The 19,027-nt window shown below is 37.9% G+C and overlaps 8 protein-coding genes across 8 annotated transcripts; 4 read left to right on the top strand and 4 right to left on the bottom strand.

Annotated features, from left to right (window-relative positions):
* Positions 1–794: 794 nt before the first annotated feature.
* Positions 795–4,228, bottom strand: LOC17877072 (serine/threonine-protein kinase GRIK2). The gene is made up of 13 exons (XM_006279570.2): positions 4,050–4,228; positions 3,361–3,629; positions 2,916–3,267; positions 2,745–2,819; positions 2,598–2,642; positions 2,359–2,433; positions 2,181–2,268; positions 1,962–2,086; positions 1,777–1,872; positions 1,619–1,685; positions 1,398–1,519; positions 1,233–1,311; positions 795–1,144 (listed from the first exon to the last, which is right to left on the bottom strand). Exons 3-13 carry the CDS (start codon positions 3,201–3,203, stop codon positions 978–980), a joined length of 1,227 nt encoding a protein of 408 aa, XP_006279632.1. The 5' UTR covers positions 3,204–3,267; positions 3,361–3,629; positions 4,050–4,228; the 3' UTR covers positions 795–977.
* A 271-nt stretch (positions 4,229–4,499) lies between these two features.
* Positions 4,500–6,846, top strand: LOC17875026 (probable pyridoxal 5'-phosphate synthase subunit PDX2). The gene is made up of 6 exons (XM_006280922.2): positions 4,500–4,843; positions 5,485–5,572; positions 5,659–5,732; positions 6,007–6,198; positions 6,303–6,400; positions 6,493–6,846. The coding sequence occupies exons 1-6, from the start codon at positions 4,664–4,666 to the stop codon at positions 6,626–6,628; spliced, it is 768 nt and encodes a 255-aa protein (XP_006280984.1). The 5' UTR covers positions 4,500–4,663; the 3' UTR covers positions 6,629–6,846.
* Positions 6,847–7,586: 740 nt separating this feature from the next.
* LOC17874768 lies at positions 7,587–9,422 on the top strand. Its single transcript, XM_006281489.2, has 2 exons — positions 7,587–8,236; positions 8,409–9,422. Exons 1-2 carry the CDS (start codon positions 7,687–7,689, stop codon positions 9,134–9,136), a joined length of 1,278 nt encoding a protein of 425 aa, XP_006281551.1. The 5' UTR covers positions 7,587–7,686; the 3' UTR covers positions 9,137–9,422.
* A 1,032-nt stretch (positions 9,423–10,454) lies between these two features.
* On the top strand, positions 10,455–11,782 carry LOC17877357. Its single transcript, XM_006281648.2, has 2 exons — positions 10,455–10,773; positions 10,896–11,782. The coding sequence occupies exons 1-2, from the start codon at positions 10,491–10,493 to the stop codon at positions 11,618–11,620; spliced, it is 1,008 nt and encodes a 335-aa protein (XP_006281710.1). The 5' UTR covers positions 10,455–10,490; the 3' UTR covers positions 11,621–11,782.
* Positions 11,783–11,877: 95 nt separating this feature from the next.
* Positions 11,878–12,696, bottom strand: LOC17875592 (dehydrodolichyl diphosphate synthase 8). Its single transcript, XM_006281612.1, has one exon. The coding sequence runs from the start codon at positions 12,694–12,696 to the stop codon at positions 11,878–11,880; it is 819 nt and encodes a 272-aa protein (XP_006281674.1).
* A 1,149-nt stretch (positions 12,697–13,845) lies between these two features.
* Positions 13,846–14,661, bottom strand: LOC17875692 (dehydrodolichyl diphosphate synthase 8). The gene has a single exon (XM_006279771.1). The coding sequence runs from the start codon at positions 14,659–14,661 to the stop codon at positions 13,846–13,848; it is 816 nt and encodes a 271-aa protein (XP_006279833.1).
* A 1,329-nt stretch (positions 14,662–15,990) lies between these two features.
* LOC17874852 (fasciclin-like arabinogalactan protein 12) lies at positions 15,991–16,995 on the top strand. The gene has a single exon (XM_006279620.2). It carries the CDS (start codon positions 16,058–16,060, stop codon positions 16,808–16,810), a length of 753 nt encoding a protein of 250 aa, XP_006279682.1. The 5' UTR covers positions 15,991–16,057; the 3' UTR covers positions 16,811–16,995.
* A 1,249-nt stretch (positions 16,996–18,244) lies between these two features.
* Positions 18,245–18,775, bottom strand: LOC17876378 (zinc-finger homeodomain protein 12). Its single transcript, XM_006282076.1, has one exon. It carries the CDS (start codon positions 18,773–18,775, stop codon positions 18,245–18,247), a length of 531 nt encoding a protein of 176 aa, XP_006282138.1.
* Between the last annotated feature and the right edge of the window lie 252 nt (positions 18,776–19,027).

Below are 19,027 nucleotides of genomic sequence, written 5' to 3'. Positions count from 1 at the left end.
ATTTGCAATCATATTTTCATATATAAATACAGAAACAAATCAACAATAAAGAGAGGAAAGAGATTATCTCACGAGTTTTTTTTTTTTTTTGGTTAAAAGAGAGATCTCACGAGTTGATTGCACTCTGGTAATAAAGAGAGAAACAATAACGAGAAGAGGAAGACATTGAAATATTCGATGACCAAATTTTCTGATGAGTTCTTTTTTTCGCTAAAAAAGTTGATATCAACTATTTTCGATCCAATGCAATGCATGAATAAACTAAGACCCGATGGTTGCTTTTATATATACACTCAAGACTCAAAATAGTATTTTTACTACTGCATTACCTTATAAATGTTAGATTTCTTCTCTACATGCATATTATCATTTAAATTACACAATTAATAAGTACATGGTTATTATCATTTATGACATGACATCCTAGCTACTTATGTTATTTGGGGAAAAAATATGAAAATGACTTAAATATATTTATTGCTCTGACGTATAGTGCATGACTGCATCCACTTACCTATCTTTGATAAAATTTAACAAAATTTACAAAACATAATGGTACTTCTAATTGCATACATGTTATCTGTATGTATGTATAGTAAAGTATGTCATAGAAGATCATTTGAAAATAAATTATGAATAGGTAGGATTAGCCATCTCTTATAAGAATGGCAAAAGTATAACAACCATATCAAAAGCAATTATAAAATTCGTAAACTTCGGTTGGAGGAGATCGATCCCCTTATAAGTGATAACGAATTTGGAGGGCAACTTCCCCACGTCAACAAAAAAAGAAAAATCAAAGCCAAAATCAAGATCAAAATCGAATTTAGTTTAAAACTTATAAACAATGCACAATAACATACAATTATCTAGTCATTAAAGAAAAAGAAAAACAATGACCCCAAGCGAGGTCAAACTTGTCTGGTTAAGTTGGTGCATCTATTCTTGAAGCGATCAAAAGCTTCCGATTTTTTAAGTTAAGGATCCGAAGTTTCAGAGATCCCATTAGCTTCTTCTTCTTCATCTTTAATCATTAAGGCAGCATTGCGTTTGCACCAACACAAATACTCAGGGACAAGCCCATCTTCTCCAACTACCCATGGATGCTCGGACACATTCTTTAGTGTCAACCTCTGGCTCGGATCTGCAAAAACCGCCATTGATATACATTTGAGACTTAGTTCTTTAGTTTGCACTATTTATTCTACACTGAACGAATGGAAATAACTCACCTTTGCAAAGGAGACCTTCAATCAAATCTCTGAGAAGAGGATTCAGTCCATCCGGGATTATCAAAGGGTTGTTAACAATCTGTAGGCGATAACAGGATTATAAACAATGGGAAGTTATAAGATTTTCAAGATCCAAGGGAAGGACTGATCAGATGCAGAACCTACCTTGTCGTAGGTGTCCTGAAGAGTATCAGCAAGAAATGGGTATTGTCCCAATATCATACAATACAAAGTAACTCCAACTGCCCATGTATCCGCAGCTCTGCCACTATATGTTACACCTGACACTGCATTCGATCCAAGAAAGGAAAAAAAGATTTTTGCTCATTCTCTATATAGACTAATGAACTAGGACCAAGCTTACAGAGATTAGAATGCAAACTAACCTAAACAACATTCTGGAGCAGTGAAGACTGGAGTCCCGGGAGATCGACGCAGTTGATCATCATCATCCTGTAACAACAAAGAATTGATGGTAACACTCAGGTAAGAAGATAGCTATAAGAATTAATGAAGACCAGTGATTCAGTTATCGCTTTGTTACCTTGAATACTTGGCTAACACTGAAATCTCCTATCTTCACAGTACCACTACTAGTAACCAGCAAATTGTCGGGTTTAATGTCCCCATGAATTACATCCTGTTTGGTCCCCATAGAAACAGTATCAAGACAGTATTAGGTGACGAAACATGAAGTAAGAGAAACACGCTAATCAAGGAAGACCATACATGAGCATGAAGATACATCAGGCCAGTAACAATATCACGCAAATACTTTCTAGCAGTTTTCTCCCCGAGAGCACCCGGCGGTCCAGAGCCATCATACACCCATTTTCCATCAACGTATTCGAGAACTAGGAGAAACCAGAAAGACAAACATTTATAAGGTAAAAGGCTCTTTCCATGGTGAGTATAAATCTAAACAGTAGAGAAGAAAAAAGAGATTACCCATGTAAAAATGATCAGTTTCAGGGTCATCTATAACCTCAATGAGGTTAACAATGTTAGGATGCTCCAGAATTTTCATAATCATAACCTGAAGTGATGAGATAAATGAGCGTAAACACAACTTCTTTAAAATGAACCAATAGAAATGCTGTTCTGAAATGCAAAAAACTCAGTGTACCTCACGAAGAACATCACTCATAGCAGTCTCTGAAGGTGCAACCCTTAGCCTTAATAAATGCGACTTATGAAATGCCTGGAAATCCAAGTATTAAATCATAATATGTCAGAGAGCTACAAGCCATATATATAAGTGATCAATTAAGCAAATTAACTTGTATAATTCAAATGATTAACATCAGCTCAACAATAAGGACAAGGTTTTTCACGAGGCAATGAGGGAAAGAAATAAGGGCTTACTTTGATAGCATAAAACTGGCCGTCTATAGTGCTTCGATATAAAACCTGTTGAGAATCCAAAAAAATAATGTTATGGAATCCAAAACCCGGGATGCTTTTGGAGGATACATTTAAAGGATTGGATAGTATTGTGTAGATGACACTTACCACTTTACCATAGCTACCAGATCCAATTTTACACACACGAACGTACTCATTGATTGTCTTGTCACCATTTTCATCCTAAATATCAAACAACAACTAAATTTGTCTAGACACACCATGAGACATTCTGAGAAGCATTAACATGCGAGATAGGCACAAGACGACGCAAATTACCTCTCCACGGATAAGTTCATTAGTTTCTCTCACTGGAATGTGCCTGCAGATGAATCCATTATCTAATCTATAAGTCAAAATTTCCTCAGATCGTTTAGAGCGGCTCTTCTGCTCTACTTCTTCTTCATCCTCTTCTTCTTCTCCTCTCGCAGTGGTAGTAACATCGCTATCACAAGAGTATGTATCATCGTCGTAGGGCTTAGGCGATTGTCGGGTTCTACTACCAGAAGCGCCAAAGCATCCAAAGCAACCCATAGTACGGGCAAACAAAAAACTATCACGAAACATGACCTACTCCTCAAAGTATGAATGAATGCTGAAAGATATAGTGCCTAAGTTAACTGAAGAGAACCTGCACAAAAAAAAGGTGATATCAAAATAAATATCCTGAATTGAGCATCCGAATAATCAAAAACGAAAACGTCGGTACAAATCCAAATCTTACCCCGCGATAAAAGGGGTTAAGAAGGCTTGCAGCCCGAAGAACCTGACTATTCCAAAGGATGCCATTCAGCGAGATGAACACAACAAGTTGAGATATCACAGCCACAGCAATCGAAACGAGACATGCCTAAGACTGAAACCTTATAAATAAGTTATACTTATCAAAATTTCCTAGCTTCTTTCTTCACGAGCAGCAACGCGTTGAGCGCATAGGCCCCCAATTATTAAGAGCTACACAGCTTCAATAAAGTCAAGATGAATCCGAGTGTTCTGCAAAAATAAAATTTTTAAAAAGGGGTCAAATTCTCATTCAAATTTCGCTGATAGCAACCACTACATTAAAAAAAAAAACTTGGGATGATAAGTCAATAAACATGAAATCTATTACATCACATTGTGGATTACAATATGATTCAGGGGTAAAGGTGTACACTTTTTTCAATCATAGTCGTCAACTCTCAAAATGACATCAAACAATGCAAACAACCAAATTTTGTACCACAAACTCAAGAACCCTCAAGAGGGTGGCTTTCAAATTCACAAACCATAATCTCCTTAAACTTTGGAAAACAAAGAAAAAATAACCCTAATTTCGATGCAATGAAAAAAAATTATGAGAAGATCCCCAGTATTCGGCTAATCGAGAAAAAAGAAAATAACAGTAATTGAAGGTGAAAGAGAGAAACATACATCGAAGCTGATATTGAATTCGATCGGAGCAGAGGAAAGCAATAAGATCGCAAGTAAATGTCTCTCTCTCTCTCAACGTCGCGTGCGTGAGATTACGCACACACCCAATCACATAAAGGTAAAGAGAGCTTCGAAGCCTTCGAATCGAGATTTTCGGTTTTTTTTTTTTTGGGGTTTATATTTTTTTTTAAGACTATTCTTTTTATATATTAGATCATTACCAGCTAATGTGACAAACCATCTTAAACTAATTTCATTTTTAGTTTCTCTCTAACAATAAAATTACAAAACATCACACTGTTACCCAGTAACCTAAAAATTAGACAATGATCTACTACGGACAGTTCTATTGTACTTGCGTTGACAACAGTTATTAAATTCGTAGTATTTTTGTTTTTAATGTTTTTTTTTGTCAATAGAAGAAAATATCTGATTATGATTCTAAATCGTGGGCAACGAAAAAAACACAAAACAAAAGGTGTAAAAGAAATTGTCGCCACTCGCAGCCTACAGAGTTTTGTGAGTGTCCTTTGGTTTTGGTCCATTAACACGCAGTTTTGGTGTTTATCATCTGACACTTTCTCTCCCTCTCTCTCTCTCTTCACGCCGCCGCGATGACCGTCGGAGTTTTAGCTTTGCAAGGTTCTTTCAATGAGCACATCGCGGCTCTGCGGCGGCTCGGTGTCCAAGGCGTTGAAATTAGGAAGGCTGACCAGCTTCTCACCGTTTCTTCTCTCATCATTCCTGGCGGCGAGAGCACCACTATGGCCAAACTCGCCGAGTATCACAACTTGGTTCTCTCTCTCTCTCTCTCTTTGTAGAATCATAATTTTTATATTGTGTTTTTTGTTGGCGAGGACCCACTTAGAGAATCTAGGAAAGGTTCTTTTTTTTTCATGTGTGCTTGAAACGAATCTGGTGTCATTCATCAACTACTACTTGAGAATTTCCAGAATTTTGGATTTTTTTTATTAAGTTATAAGAGTTTCCAGAATTTCAGATTTAAAGAGATCAATTTAGTCACTCGTCTCGTCTCTCATTCCTGAATAATTCAGTTTGTATTGTCCAACGAGATTGGCTTTGGGATTGAAAGAGGAGCAACTTTGGTATAAGTACATAAGTAATGTTTGTGGTTTCTCTGTTTCTCTGTTTGATGTTTTGTACCTGAAAAGTGAAAACATTAAGCATTGTCGACCTAAACCACTCTTTGATTTTTGATCAATATTGATGAAATTTCCTATCTTTAACAGAACTGGTCAAAGCTGTATGTAAGATGAGTATAGAATCATGAAAGGGGGGAGCTGTCATTTACGTTTATTTCAACTAAGCCCCTTGTTCAGATTTGATTTGCTTGCTTATACAGTTTTAGTGGTGACGATGGATAGTGCATAAGTCCCTTCTCTGTTCTAATTTTCTTGCATTTGCTCTTTTGAAGTTCCCAGCTCTACGTGACTTTGTTAAGACGGGGAAACCGGTTTGGGGGACATGCGCGGGACTTATATTCTTGGCAGATAGAGCCGTTGGTGAGTACTTCTTTAATTCATCTTCCTGTCATTGGTGTTGCTGAAAAGTTACAAACGTTAAACTTGATGATGTTTACAATTTTCAGGTCAGAAAGAGGGAGGTCAGGAATTAGTCGGTGGCCTTGATTGCACCGTGCATCGGAACTTCTTTGGCAGCCAGGTATCTCTTTTTCCGAGGTTCCAAGTTTCATGTTAAGAGATGTGTATATAGGATATGTAAATCAATACTACTTGTTAAATGTGGAAAAAGTAAATCGGCATGAGCCTTGATGAGTTGTAGTAAAAACTCGGTCTTTTCATCAGAGTTCCATTGGAGTTAAAAGAATTGTAGGTCTCTGATTGACTTATTTCACATGAAATCACTACTACCATCAAATATGATCTTAACCATGTGAAACTTGTTGATTGTTCTTATATTTGTTTTCCATGTGTAGATTCAAAGTTTTGAAGCTGATATCTCAGTACCTCAACTAACATCTAAAGAAGGTGGGTCAGAGACATATCGGGGAGTGTTCATACGTGCTCCAGCTGTTCTCGATGTGGGTCCTGACGTCGAAGTCCTGGCAGATTATCCCGTCCCATCAAACAAGGTCTTGTATTCAAGCTCTACCGTACAAATCCAAGAGGTTTGTGTAATTTTGCACCAATGCTTGTGAACAGATTATTACCTTTTTGTGAGCAAATGAATGGATTCCTTCTTGTTGGTTTCATATTTTCGGGGATAAATCAGGAAGATGCTCTTCCTGAAACAAAAGTGATTGTTGCTGTGAAGCAAGGAAACTTGTTAGCAACAGCTTTTCATCCCGAGCTAACTGCAGACACGCGATGGTAATTAGTTAACTTTTTTCTTGGTCTTTTGATATCTTCAGTAGTGTTCTATATGCTCTGCGGATCTTACTCTTTCTGGTTTCATTTTCCAGGCACAGTTATTTCATTAAGATGACGAACGAGATTGAACACGGAGCTTCTTCAAGCAGTATTAGCACTATTGTATCTGTTGGAGAAATAAGCGCCGGTCCGGAGCAAGCTAAGCCTGATCTTCCTATATTTCAATAATTGAATAGAGAGAAGTCCACTTACTTCTCTTGAAATAAACCTTTAGAAAGTGTCAGATTCTTTTTCTTTTAAAGATGTTTTGGTAATTTTGCAAGCTAGTTTGCAATTTGTACACAAAGAAAGTTTCACATGACTCCTTAATGGATTCATGTAACTGTTTCTTGATTTAACTTTGTGTACTGTTGAATCTCAAACAGATTTCCTGGTTCAGTTTGGTATGTGCCTTGTGAATTGTGGAAGGGCGTTTGGCTAAGAATTGAGATTTAGAAGAATGAGATCAGTATGGCCACAGGACAGGACAGAACAAACTTAGGTAGTGTAACTTGGTATGGTGTTGTTCCTAGTTATGAGGATGATTGAGCCGGTTAATTATTAACCGGTCAGCTGACTTTGGCCAAGTTTGACTTTTCTTTGCTTTCTCGAAAAGGTGCAATCTTGCAATAGTGGGCGGCTTTGGGCCAATGAAAAGTCAAAAAAGTTTCTTAAAATGCACACATTAGACATGAGGGCTTTCTTCTTCATTTAAGGCACCCTCACGTATTCACTACTCGCTTCCTTGCAGAGAAAGGGATCAAGAACAAACTTTGGGACTGAAAAGCCTAAAAGAATAATTCAGAGTTCTATACATAGTAATCTAAATTAAATAATATTAGCAAGTCACTATGAAAACGGTGAAGAGTTTTGGTTATAGATAAGTAAAAAAGAGGGTAAAAAATAATGTGAACTGATGTTATATGTACAGCTAATTCTAGTTAAACAATTATTTTTAGCTAAAAGTCTTGATGTTGAAGCTTAATCAAGCTATGTTTTTTGTTAAGAAATTAATGGAGACGACTTGAGATGAACTCAAAGAGTCGGCTTCTTTCTAAAGATGAAGCAAGGGATATTATCATATGAGGTTTTATTAAGTCAACTTACTTCTTTCTCCACGCTATATAATCCCTCTTTCTGCAACAACATTTCACCACACCAAAAACACACAGAAACATTTTGAGAAACCAAAGAAGAAGAACAACAAGCAGAAAGAAAAAGAAGAAGAGAAGGCTTGAACTTGAGAAATGGAGCGCAGACAGTCATATGTGCTTGTCGCGCTCTTTGCATTGCTTCTCTTGACCGATATTGTCATTGCAGCGAGCGATGGCGGCAAAGGCAATGGTAATAACGGCAAGGGGAACGAGGGACAGGTAGACAAGGGTAAAGGCGGAGGAGATTATGGCAAAGGCAAAGGTAACGGTAACGGTCCAAAGGACAAGGAACAGGAGAAGAAAGATAAGGAAAAGGAGAAGAAGGACAAGAAGGATAAGGACAAGAAGGATAAGGAGGAGAAGGCAAAGAAGGACAAGGAAAGGAAGGAAAAAGAGAAGAAGGAAAAAGAGAGGAAAGAGAAGGAGAAGAAGGACAAGGAGCAGAGTGAAGCAGCTGCAAGATACAGGGTACTAACACCATTGCCTACAGGACAAGAGCAGGCGATGTGCCAGGCTAGGGGAGCATGTTATTACAAGACTCTTGTTTGTCCAGGTGAATGTCCCACGAGGAAGCCCAAGAAGAACAAGAACACCAAAGGTTGCTTCATTGACTGCACTAGCAAATGTGAAGCTACATGCAAATGTAAGCACATTCTTTTCACTCGGTCTCCTTTGTTTTAGATTAATCAGTTTACTTCTCGCAAAGTAGTATGCTATCCGGATTCTAATTAACATTGATTATTTGTGGTACAAGGAATTGGTATGCTTCTAACTCAAGTAACTTGGCATAATACTGGCTTCTTTCTTTCTTACAGGGAGAAAAACGAACTGCAATGGCTACGGATCTCTCTGTTACGACCCTCGATTTGTGGGAGGAGACGGTGTGATGTTCTATTTCCACGGATCCAAAGGTGGAAACTTTGCCATCGTTTCAGACGACAAACTCCAGATCAACGCTCACTTCATCGGGACAAGACCAGTTGGAAGAACCAGAGACTTCACATGGGTTCAAGCCCTAAATGTCATGTTCGAAAACCACAAGCTCGTGATCACAGCCAACAGAGTGAATCAATGGGATGAAACATCTGACGCCTTTACCATCAGATACGATGGAGAACTCATCACACTCCCTGAAGACGAGCAGTCCGAATGGAGGGAAATTTCAGGACAAAAAAGAGAGATCATCATTGAAAGAACCGACGAGAGGAACAGCGTCAGATTACTTGTCTCTGGACTCGTTCAGATGGACATCAAAGTGAGAGCGATAGGGAAAGAAGAGAACAGAGTTCACAACTACCAGTTGCCACAGGATGACGCTTTTGCCCATCTCGAGACTCAGTTCAAATTCTTAGACCTAAGTGAGCTCGTTGAGGGTGTGTTGGGGAAAACCTACCGTCCTGATTACGTCAGCTCTGCCAAGACTGGAGTTCCAATGCCTGTGATGGGGGGAGAAGACAAATACCAAACGCCTTCTCTGTTCTCGCCGACTTGCAGACTCTGCAGGTTCAAACCTCAAGAAGAATCACTTTCTGCTGATATCTAATGGAAACATCTATGATTTTTAAATAAATTCATGAAAAATTCGTATTGGTAACTGTTTTGTTTCTGGAAATATTTTATATTCATAAAAGGTAATGTAATAAGAGCCAAAAAGATAATATTTGGCCCGTTTGTGATGTTTTTGAGGGTTTAAGAAATGTAAGACGTTTCTTGCGCCAGAAGCAAACCCTTAATTTCTTATTTTTTCCTTGCTCGTTTGTTGTATTTTGTATACGTATTAGTAGTACGTTTATCTAACAATTAAAAAGAAAATTGTTTGTGTGTGTAAATTCATGAATTTGAATCTGACATTAAGTTTCTTGGTTCCCGTTTTATTTGTATCTTCCTCACTTTGAAGGCAAGTGCTTTTTTGGGGGTTCTCAAGAACAAGCTGGAGATGCTTCTGGAGCACTCTTTTCTCTTAAACTTTATAAGCCAATAGCCAAGAAACTCATATTTAAATAATCAAATAAGGTAGTGCGCAAAAGAAAAGTTTGCAAAATTCTAGGCATAGTTCATGTGATCCAAGGAAATTAAATTATCTTTACCCATCACATGATTACATGGCTTCAATTCTATACAATCATAATTTTACAAGTATATGGAATTAATAGATAAATTGTCAACTCCACAATGATGATTAGTTAGTGCAATCACTCGTGGTTTGATTTTTCGTTATAAATTAAGAATTAAGATCCGTGATCGATGGGTTCCCATTTTTAGCCTTAAAATTGACGAATATATATATAGATTGTGGGTAAACATTGTCCACGGCGAGCAGAGATAATGTGAAAAAGTTGAACTCCATATTGGTAATGTTAATATTACTTTTAATAATGTCCTATATCAACTAGCTGAAACATGTTTAACTCTATAAGTATCTTTCTGAAGTTAAATATATAGCAATTGTTTAGATAATAGTCTTGAAATTCTTATGGGATTGGTCAAGCTTTGTTATTTCCATAATGATGTAGCGCATGATCGATCTTAAGATTGTTAGCGCCGACCTCTTGTGTTTATTAATGATTTATATGACAGTTTGTACTTAAGAATTCTATAGGCTGACTTTTCCCTTCTAAGAAATTAATACATAATTTTCTATAGCTTGAATTCGAATCTAGTGGCTGTTCTCCTAATTAGAGGAATTAATAAACAAAAGTCGAAGCTGTTTCTTACACGGTCTTCGATTCTTCATGTGATCTTTGATCAAATCTGGACCGTTAATTAAGCCGCTCTCTGCTGCTTACTTCTAGCCTCTCTGATCTATAAGTACACACTCCCCTCCACTGCTCTCATATCAAGATCCTAAGAGATATAACGACAAAGGAGGACTGTTTCTTTTCAAAACATAAAAGAAAATGTCGCGGGTCCTTGTGACTATTATCGTTCTTGTCTCTGTTTTGGCGGTTTCTGCAACGGAGAAAGTGAAGAAGGGTGCTTATGACGCAGCTTCAACCAACTACAAGGTTTTGTATCCACTTGGCACGGGCCAAGAGCGAGTTCAATGCTTGGCGAGAGGATCTTGTAACCAAAAGATCCTCACTTGTCCTAAGGAATGCCCCGAGAGGAAACCAAAGATGAACAAGAAGGAAAAAGCTTGTTTCATTGATTGTAGCAGCAAATGTGAAGTCACCTGCAAATGTAAGCTCCAACCTCAACATATATCTTGGAACATTTTCAAAGCTCCATAATGTAGTTTTCTTTTATATAATTCCTAACGTAACACGCGTATTAATCTTGGTTTGCATTGTGTTCTTGAATAGGGAGAATAGCAAACTGCAACGGATATGGATCTTTGTGTTACGACCCGAGATTTGTTGGAGGAGACGGTGTGATGTTCTACTTCCACGGAAACAAAGACGGGAACTTCGCCATCGTTTCTGACGATAATCTTCAAATCAATGCACATTTCATTGGTACAAGACCTGCTGGTAGAACCAGAGACTTCACATGGGTTCAAGCCTTCTCAGTGATGTTCGATAGTCATAACCTCGTCATCGCCGCCAAGAAGGTTTCTTCTTGGGACGATTCTGTAGACTCTCTCGTGGTGAGATGGAACGGAGAAGAAGTTGAAGTTCCGACAGAAGGTGAAGCAGAGTGGAGAATAAATCTTGAAGAAAGGGAAGTTGTTGTTGAGAGAACAGATGAGAGGAATAACGTGAGAGTTACGGTATCTGGGATTGTTCAGATGGATATTAAGGTTAGACCAATCGGGAAAGAAGAAGACAGAGTTCATAACTATCAGATTCCTAAAGATGATGTTTTTGCTCATCTAGAGACTCAGTTTAAGTTTTTTGACCTGAGTGATCTCGTCGAGGGCGTGTTGGGTAAAACATACAGACCTGGATACATTAGTCCGGTTAAGACCGGAGTCCCGATGCCGATGATGGGTGGAGAAGACAAGTACCAAACTCCTTCTCTGTTCTCACCTCTCTGTAATGTTTGTAGGTTCCAAGCAAAACCTGGTCCCGGAGTGGCTAAGTACTAAAACCTTAAAAAAGGATATGTTTGTTTTTTGTTTGCCAAATTGTGTTTAAATTAAGCCCCTAATTGTAGTGTTTTAGCATCGTTAAATCGAAAGATTATCATCGATGTTCTATGTCTTTGTGTTTGCTATTTGGATCCGATACATAATAAAAAGGATTTTCTTCGGGTTTTTAGTTTCGACGTTTCTTGCACGGAAAGAAACATGTAAAACAAGTATAAGGGTTAAAGTTCGTTTTAGGGTTTAACTTTAGAAACTATTCACTCAAGTTTTTTCTTCTTCTGCAAGTAATCTTGCATTCTCTGGAATTTTAGAATGGCCCAAACCAAATGCCAAAGCCCTAACTCCGGCCAAAGAGCCTCCGTTCTGTGAAGAAGTGACCTAGAGGTTTGCCACGTCATGAAGTTACTCAGCCTGTCTCCTCCACCGGTTCTTATCACAAGATCCGGATCCGGCACAGCTGATGTATACATACAGTCTTCAAGATCACTCACATCCAAAACTACAGGATCATCTCTAAATTTAGTCTTTCTAAGGCAAGATTCTCGAACAGAATGAACAATCTCTTGACTTGTGCTGTAAGCAACGCAAACCACAACAATCAGATCTCTATTCTCTTCTGTAAGCTCCATCAGTTTCTGCGTCGCAGCTCTAAAACGCTCGTTTAATGAATTCAAATCGCCGGCAAAGATAATTCTCACTCCATTCATATTCCCGGTAAGAGCTTGATCGATTGTGAGCTCGACTTTCTCCAGCATTAGATCCATCAGGCACTTGACTTCTTCAGGACCTCTCTTGAAATTATCCATACCAAAGGCGTAGAGTGTGACGTACGGTACACCAATCTCTTTGCAGTATTGAAGAATATATTTCACGGATATGAAACCAGCTCTGTGTCCTGCGTCAATGCCTTCAAGATTTCGTTTCTTAGCGAACCTGCGGTTTCCATCCATGATGAATGAAATGTTAGTAGGGATTGGACCAACGCGTAGAACTCTGAATATAAATTTCCTCATTAGACTCATTAAAGCATTGAAGATTTGAGTGAATTCGCCTACTTCTTCTGTGGTATTATTCATACTTAATTATAATATGGGTATGGTTACAGGAGGGGAGAATTCAAGAACATGGGGGTTTTAGGTTTTGTAATGAGTGAATGAATATAAACAGAAGAAATGTAGTTTATTTTTGAGGGAATGCAAACGGAGTGAGCATATGATTCGGCTAATTTTAGGGGAAGGGAGAAATTGGGTGATTAGTGATTCATGACTTTCTTCTTGGTTTAATCAAATATGCAATTTCTCTGTGGTTAAGATTAAGACATTTTAAACCATATTCTTAAAAGTATATATCTAACTCTTTAAATGATAACAGAGAAATGTTTTGGTCTTGCACATTGTAAAAAAAGTAGATAGTGGTTAGATATGTAGTTCAAGAAACTTAATCTCTGCACAATAAGATTGTAATGGTTTTGAACCAGATGACTAATAAAGAGGTCCATTAGAGAGGCTCAAAGCAGAAGACATTTCGGTAACAAAGTTGCAGGGACCTATGTCTGGCTATTTGGAGTAAAAGAACCTTGAATCTGTAGTCTGTAACATCAACTCACTTTCTTCACCTTCAAGCTGAAAACCCACTACAAGAAATTTTGACTTAAATCCCAAACCAACCAAGATATCTGGCAAATGGAAAGAACCGCTAGGTCTCCTCAATAAGAGAGAAGTACACCTTTAGCTGAATCTATAGTAACCTTATATAGATGATTCTCTCCAAGATCACTGATTGCCTTTATGTTATTAGATGGCAGATTCAAAATGGAAAGAGTAATAAAGGAACATGTGGCCTCAAATCAATCCAAGAAGACCGGAGCGATGGGTGGAGAAGACAAGAACCAAACTCCTCCCCTGTTCTTACCTCTCTGTAAAGTCTGCAGGTTCCAAGCAAAATCTTGTCTTGGATTGGCTAAGTACTAAAACTTTATGGATTTTGTTTGCTTCTTTTGTTGCCAAATCTTGTGTTTAAATTAAGCCTCTAATAGCCTTGTTAAAACCAATTATATCGATGTTTTGTGTCTTCTTATTTGTTATTCCGATCCAATATATAATGAAAATGATTTTTTATGGTGCTTTCTCGTTTCTATTCATAAGTTTATTGTCTGTGAAAAACAAGTAAATCAAACGTAATGGTTAAAAGTTCATTCTAGGATTTAAGTTTAACTTAAAAACTATTTAGTCGAGCTTTTTCTTCTTTTGCAAGTAACCTTGCATTCTCTGGAATTTAAGAATGGCCCAAACCAAATGCCAGAGACCTAACTCCGGCCAAAGAGCCTCCGTTCTGTGAAGAAGTGACCTCGACGTTTGCCACGTCATGAAGTTACTAAGCCGATCTCCTCCACCGGTTCTTATCACAAGATCCGGATCCGGGACAGCTGATGTATACATACACTCTTCAACATCACTCACCTCCAAAACTACAGGACCATCTCCAGTTTTGCACTTTCTCATGCAAGATTCTCGAATAGAATGAACAATCTCTTGACTTGTGCTGTAAGCAACGCAAACGACAACAATAAGATCTTTATTCTCCTCCGTAAGCTCCATCAGTTTCTGAGTCGCAGCTCTAAAACGCTCGTTTAACGAATTCAAATCACCGGCAAAGATAATTCTGACGCCGTTCAAATTCCCGGTAAGAGCTTGGTCGATAGTGAGCTCGACTTTCTCCAGCATAAGATCCATGATGCACTTGACTTCTTCAGGTCCTCTCTTGAAATTATCAATACCAAAAGCGTAGAGTGTAACGTACGGTACACCAATCTCTTTGCAGTACTGAAGAACATATGTCACGGAAACGAAACCTGCTCTGTGTCCTGCGTCGAGGCCTGTGAGATTGTATTTCTTGGCGAACCTGCGGTTTCCATCCATGATGAATGAGATGTGAGTAGGTATTGGACCCGCACATAGAACTCTGAATATGAACTTCCTCATTAGACTCACCAAAGCACTGAAGATTTGAGTGAATTCACCAACTTCTTCTCCTGTATTCATATCAACTTATGGGGGAGGGGGAGAATCTATTCAAGAACATTAATTGGGAATTTTGTTGTTAGTGACAATATAAACAAAAGTTTGTTCTTTGTGGAGGGAATGCAAATGGAATGAGCATATGATACGCCTGGTTTTTAGGGGACGAGAGAAATTGGCTGATTTGTGATTTTGATAACTTTCTTCTTGGTTTAATCAAATTTGTAATTAATGTCTCCGCTTAAGACATTTTAAGTTAGTATGCATTTTTTTTTTGTTGCTTCTTCTTTTAATGTAACAAACACAGTATTTGAACTATATATTTTTTTTAACAATTACTATATACAATCCAGTGAGCCATATTATTCTAAATAATATAAAATGCAACTAATTAAAAAAGAAAAAGACACAGTTACAGTAGTCTAGAAACAATAGTAATTAAGCAGATGCGAGGAACAATCAAAATCAAATCTGATGAAAGCATAAACATCATAGTAAGATAACAATGTTGTTTTCATTATGCCCACACTTACTTACAAAAACGAATTCACACGCACCCACCTTCACAAATCTCCCTAGCTCCCTCCCAATATACGAAGTGTTTAACTCGAATAATTTACTAATTTGGGCTTATAGTGTCGTGGAAAACACATTTGATCATTGTTTTATCTCTTTTCTAATTATTGACTAATACAAAATGTACTATGGTTACATTATTTTAGCCAAAAAAAATTGAAGTTGACATACGCGAATATGCTAAAAATTAAAGAGAGCCCACCACAAATCAATTTCTGTTTGCTTTTTCTTAATTTTCAAGCAAAGGTTGCAAGTTGCTCCTTACATTATCATACACCACACCACACCACACCACATTCTCCATTATTCCTCCCACCGTTCCATACACAGGATTTTGATAATTACAAACTAAGTAATCATGACCTCTTTTATGTTTTTGCACACACACACTTTTGTGTAAGTATATACATTATCACCGTCATGCCAAATTGCCAACCATACGTTTGTTACCACTTAAATTATTAGCTCTGTTTGTTAAAAGGTAATAATCAATTAGAACTTGATTAATTATCTTATTAGTTTCTTTGATACAAAAACCAATTTATAACTTTTTACATATATAACCAGTAAAATGTATGTCCTCTTTTTGTATCAACAGCTTAATAGTCTATATCAAATAATTTTGCCCGAAGAGGTAAAACAATTCATCTGATAAGATGTGTAGGGGAAGAAAATAATCATCATTGATTATTATTAATTATCAACTTAGTTGTAAGAATGTTGACCTCCTAACCAATCAATTTCCCCCATTTCAATATAAACCTTACTCTTCATATCACCACAAAACTCATATCTCACACAAACATAAATAACAACACACTCTTGAAACACACAAAGATCCGCCATGGAACAGTCTCTCACAATCCTCCTCTTCACCGTCCTCCTCCTCCTCATAACCACAACTCCCGGAACCCTATCTCAGCCTTCTCCAGCCGCCGCACCGGCTCCAGCAGGACCAACAAATGTCACTAAAATCCTAGAAAAAGCAGGACAGTTCACTGTCTTCATCCGACTCCTCAAATCAACCGGCGTTGCTAACCAACTCTACGGCCAACTAAACAACTCCGACAACGGCATCACTATCTTTGCACCTAGCGATTCCTCATTCTCCGGCCTCAAAGCCGGAACCCTAAACTCCTTAAACGACGAGCAACAAGTAGAGCTGATTCAGTTTCACGTCATACCAAGTTACGTCTCTTCCACTAACTTCCAAACAATAAGCAACCCTCTCCGGACCCAGGCCGGTGACTCCGCCGAAGGACATTTTCCTCTCAACGTTACCACCAGTGGCAATACGGTAAATATCACGACCGGTGTAACCAACACCACCGTCTCCGGAAATGTCTACAGCGATGGACAGCTCGCTGTTTACCAGGTCGATAAGGTTTTGCTTCCTCAGCAAGTTTTCGATCCTCGTCCTCCAGCTCCGGCTCCGGCTCCGTCGGCCACCAAATCAAAGAAGAAGAAGGACGACAGTGATAGTTCCGGTGATGATTCGCCGGCAGATGCTTCGTTTGCTTCGCGTAACGTTGGTTCTGTGTGTCAGGCGGTGTCGTTTTGCATCATAAGCGTAATGTTCGCATGGTTTTATTTGTGATGATAAAAAATTGTGTATGGTGTTATTATTACTCATGATTTTGTGTCATGTGGGTGATTTTTGGGGTTATATTTGTCTCTTGGGCTATACGAGTTTGTATTAATCAAACACTCTCATCTGTTTTTTTTTTTTTTGTAATATTTCCATTTTCATCTTTTGAAAAAAATATATTTCCATTTTGGTGAGAGGTGAAATTTGTACACTTGTGTTACGATCTCGTTTGTACTTTTTATATATCTTAAAAACTAAGTCAAAGCTCCTAACCAACATAAATATGATAATATGAAAATTATCCCGATACTTTGTTTGATATAGATAGATACAATAATTACATAATATGTAAATTCAAAATCTTGATTCCAAAAATTGGTGAACCAAGAAAGAAAAAGGATTTCAGAAATCAAAACTCATGCCAAAGAAAACGGTGTCAAAGTTAGATAAGACAATATAAATCAGTATGCCACATTGCAAATCTAGAAGAATTAAAGTCCGGTCGATTAAATTTGTTGTAATGTGATACTATATTCAACACACGCACAGAGAATTAAAAAAAAAAAAAAAAAAAAAACAAATCAATTAAATTTTCCAACAAAAACAATGTCTTTATAATTTGGAATCAAAACTTAAAACGTCATAGGTTGATGATTCCACCTCCACCAAAAGGATCATTCATTAAATATCACACCCAACTAGGAGCTTAATTCTGATGAGAAGGAATCAAAAGACCAACAAATACTTCAAGCTGTGCGTGAAGAGCCACGGATTTACAATATATATATAAAAAAATATCTGCATAATCCTTAATTAGGACAAACTAGGAGACGGGCTGTTTACAAAAGCTTTATCCTTAAACGGAAAAAGACAAAATAAGAGATGAGAATGATGAGAAGTGTCGTCGTCCACATGAACAAATTAATATTCCTAAACAACGTATATGTCACTAGTTTTAAGACTACTTGGCCCTAAAAAGCTCAGGAGATTCGTTTATAGTAGCATATCAATGAATCACATCCTGAATTTTACTGTTCCAAACAAGGAGTATTGCTCAATGTCACTAGTTCAAGTCTCCATTATTAATGGAAGGGCCTATATATATTGACCTAAAATAGTACTTCTCTAGCTAATCCGAAAACGAAAAGATTACAAGTCAAAAAGCCTCGGAACTTCTTGGTAATTGAAGAAACCATGTTGGGAACAGCATTGTTATTAGTTTGTTACACTATAATTATTAGCAACGTAAATACTTTTAAACCAAGACAGCTTTAAGTAAATGCTACATATTTAAATATCCATATATAGGTCATGAGTCATGAATCATGATCATCGACTGATTACAAGTTCAAACTCAAAAGAAAAGTCTTCTAGGATAAACTTCAGGTCAGATCATAAGAGACTACAGTAACCTCATTACAGTTTAGATATATATATATATCTTTACAGCTTCAAAGACATAGAGGACGTAGATGACGTAGTGTCTCTGTTCTTCACGTTGGATAAGTACTTATTGTTATGGATCCAAACCTTAAGAACTTGTTTCTCTATTCCAACTTCGCCACAAAACTCTTTCACCCTCTTCTCATCCCAGCCGTTCATCTTCCACCCCGCTCTCTCTGCGAATCCTCTCATCTTCTCCTTTTGCTCCGCCGTGAACTTTGTCCTCTTACGCTTCTTCATCACCGCCGACCTATCTTTGTCTCCGGGTCCAGAGAAATCGGAGCTGAGAGAAAGAAGCAAGTGCGGAGTGGAGGCGAGCGGCTTCAGCGGTGGTGACCGGTGGTGACTGAAGACCTCAGAAGAACTACGACGATGGAAGTTGCGGTGGCAGCCACAAGCATCGCACCTAAGGGACGGAGGTTCTGTTAGGATGGTGGTGGACTTGGGTATGAACTCACCACAGCCGTCAAGGGCGTGGCCACCGAGACTGACCGCGTGGTTTTTAAGGCACTCGTTGTACAAGACAACCATGTCTCCGACGCCGGTGCCTATGTTGTTTGTTGTCAGTGATGATGGCTGATTTTGTTCCTCACTAAGTGTGATATTTTTTGGTTTTCGTTTCTTTAATTTGTAGGCAATTAAGGATTCCAAAATCGTAATGGAAAATTAATATATTTATTTTACAGCATATGTTATTGTTATTCGTCTCTTTAATTTAATATATATAACCAATTCATTATTCCAACAGTTGCGATTGGTGGCTCTGACAGTACTATAACCATA

The sequence above is a fragment of the Capsella rubella genome, unplaced genomic scaffold, assembly GCF_000375325.1.
Source record: "Capsella rubella cultivar Monte Gargano unplaced genomic scaffold, Caprub1_0 scaffold_8, whole genome shotgun sequence".
Lineage (NCBI taxonomy): Eukaryota > Viridiplantae > Streptophyta > Magnoliopsida > Brassicales > Brassicaceae > Capsella > Capsella rubella.
Note: the sequence above shows the minus strand (reverse complement) of the source record. Positions and strands in the feature narration are given on the sequence as shown.

Coding starts and splice junctions, on each gene's coding strand:
- LOC17877072 (XM_006279570.2), bottom strand. CDS start 3,203: ATGTTTCGTGATAGTTTTTTGTTTGCCCGTACTATGGGTTGCTTTGGA. Junction 2,643..2,744: donor CTGGTAGCTATGGTAAAGTG/GTAAGTGTCATC, acceptor GATTCTCAACAG/GTTTTATATCGAAGCACTAT. Junction 1,873..1,961: donor TGATGTATCTTCATGCTCAT/GTATGGTCTTCC, acceptor GGGACCAAACAG/GATGTAATTCATGGGGACAT.
- LOC17875026 (XM_006280922.2), top strand. CDS start 4,664: ATGACCGTCGGAGTTTTAGCTTTGCAAGGTTCTTTCAATGAGCACATC. Junction 5,573..5,658: donor CTTGGCAGATAGAGCCGTTG/GTGAGTACTTCT, acceptor TACAATTTTCAG/GTCAGAAAGAGGGAGGTCAG. Junction 6,199..6,302: donor CTACCGTACAAATCCAAGAG/GTTTGTGTAATT, acceptor GGGATAAATCAG/GAAGATGCTCTTCCTGAAAC.
- LOC17874768 (XM_006281489.2), top strand. CDS start 7,687: ATGGAGCGCAGACAGTCATATGTGCTTGTCGCGCTCTTTGCATTGCTT. Junction 8,237..8,408: donor ATGTGAAGCTACATGCAAAT/GTAAGCACATTC, acceptor TCTTTCTTACAG/GGAGAAAAACGAACTGCAAT.
- LOC17877357 (XM_006281648.2), top strand. CDS start 10,491: ATGTCGCGGGTCCTTGTGACTATTATCGTTCTTGTCTCTGTTTTGGCG. Junction 10,774..10,895: donor ATGTGAAGTCACCTGCAAAT/GTAAGCTCCAAC, acceptor GTTCTTGAATAG/GGAGAATAGCAAACTGCAAC.
- LOC17875592 (XM_006281612.1), bottom strand. CDS start 12,696: ATGAATAATACCACAGAAGAAGTAGGCGAATTCACTCAAATCTTCAAT.
- LOC17875692 (XM_006279771.1), bottom strand. CDS start 14,661: ATGAATACAGGAGAAGAAGTTGGTGAATTCACTCAAATCTTCAGTGCT.
- LOC17874852 (XM_006279620.2), top strand. CDS start 16,058: ATGGAACAGTCTCTCACAATCCTCCTCTTCACCGTCCTCCTCCTCCTC.
- LOC17876378 (XM_006282076.1), bottom strand. CDS start 18,775: ATGGTTGTCTTGTACAACGAGTGCCTTAAAAACCACGCGGTCAGTCTC.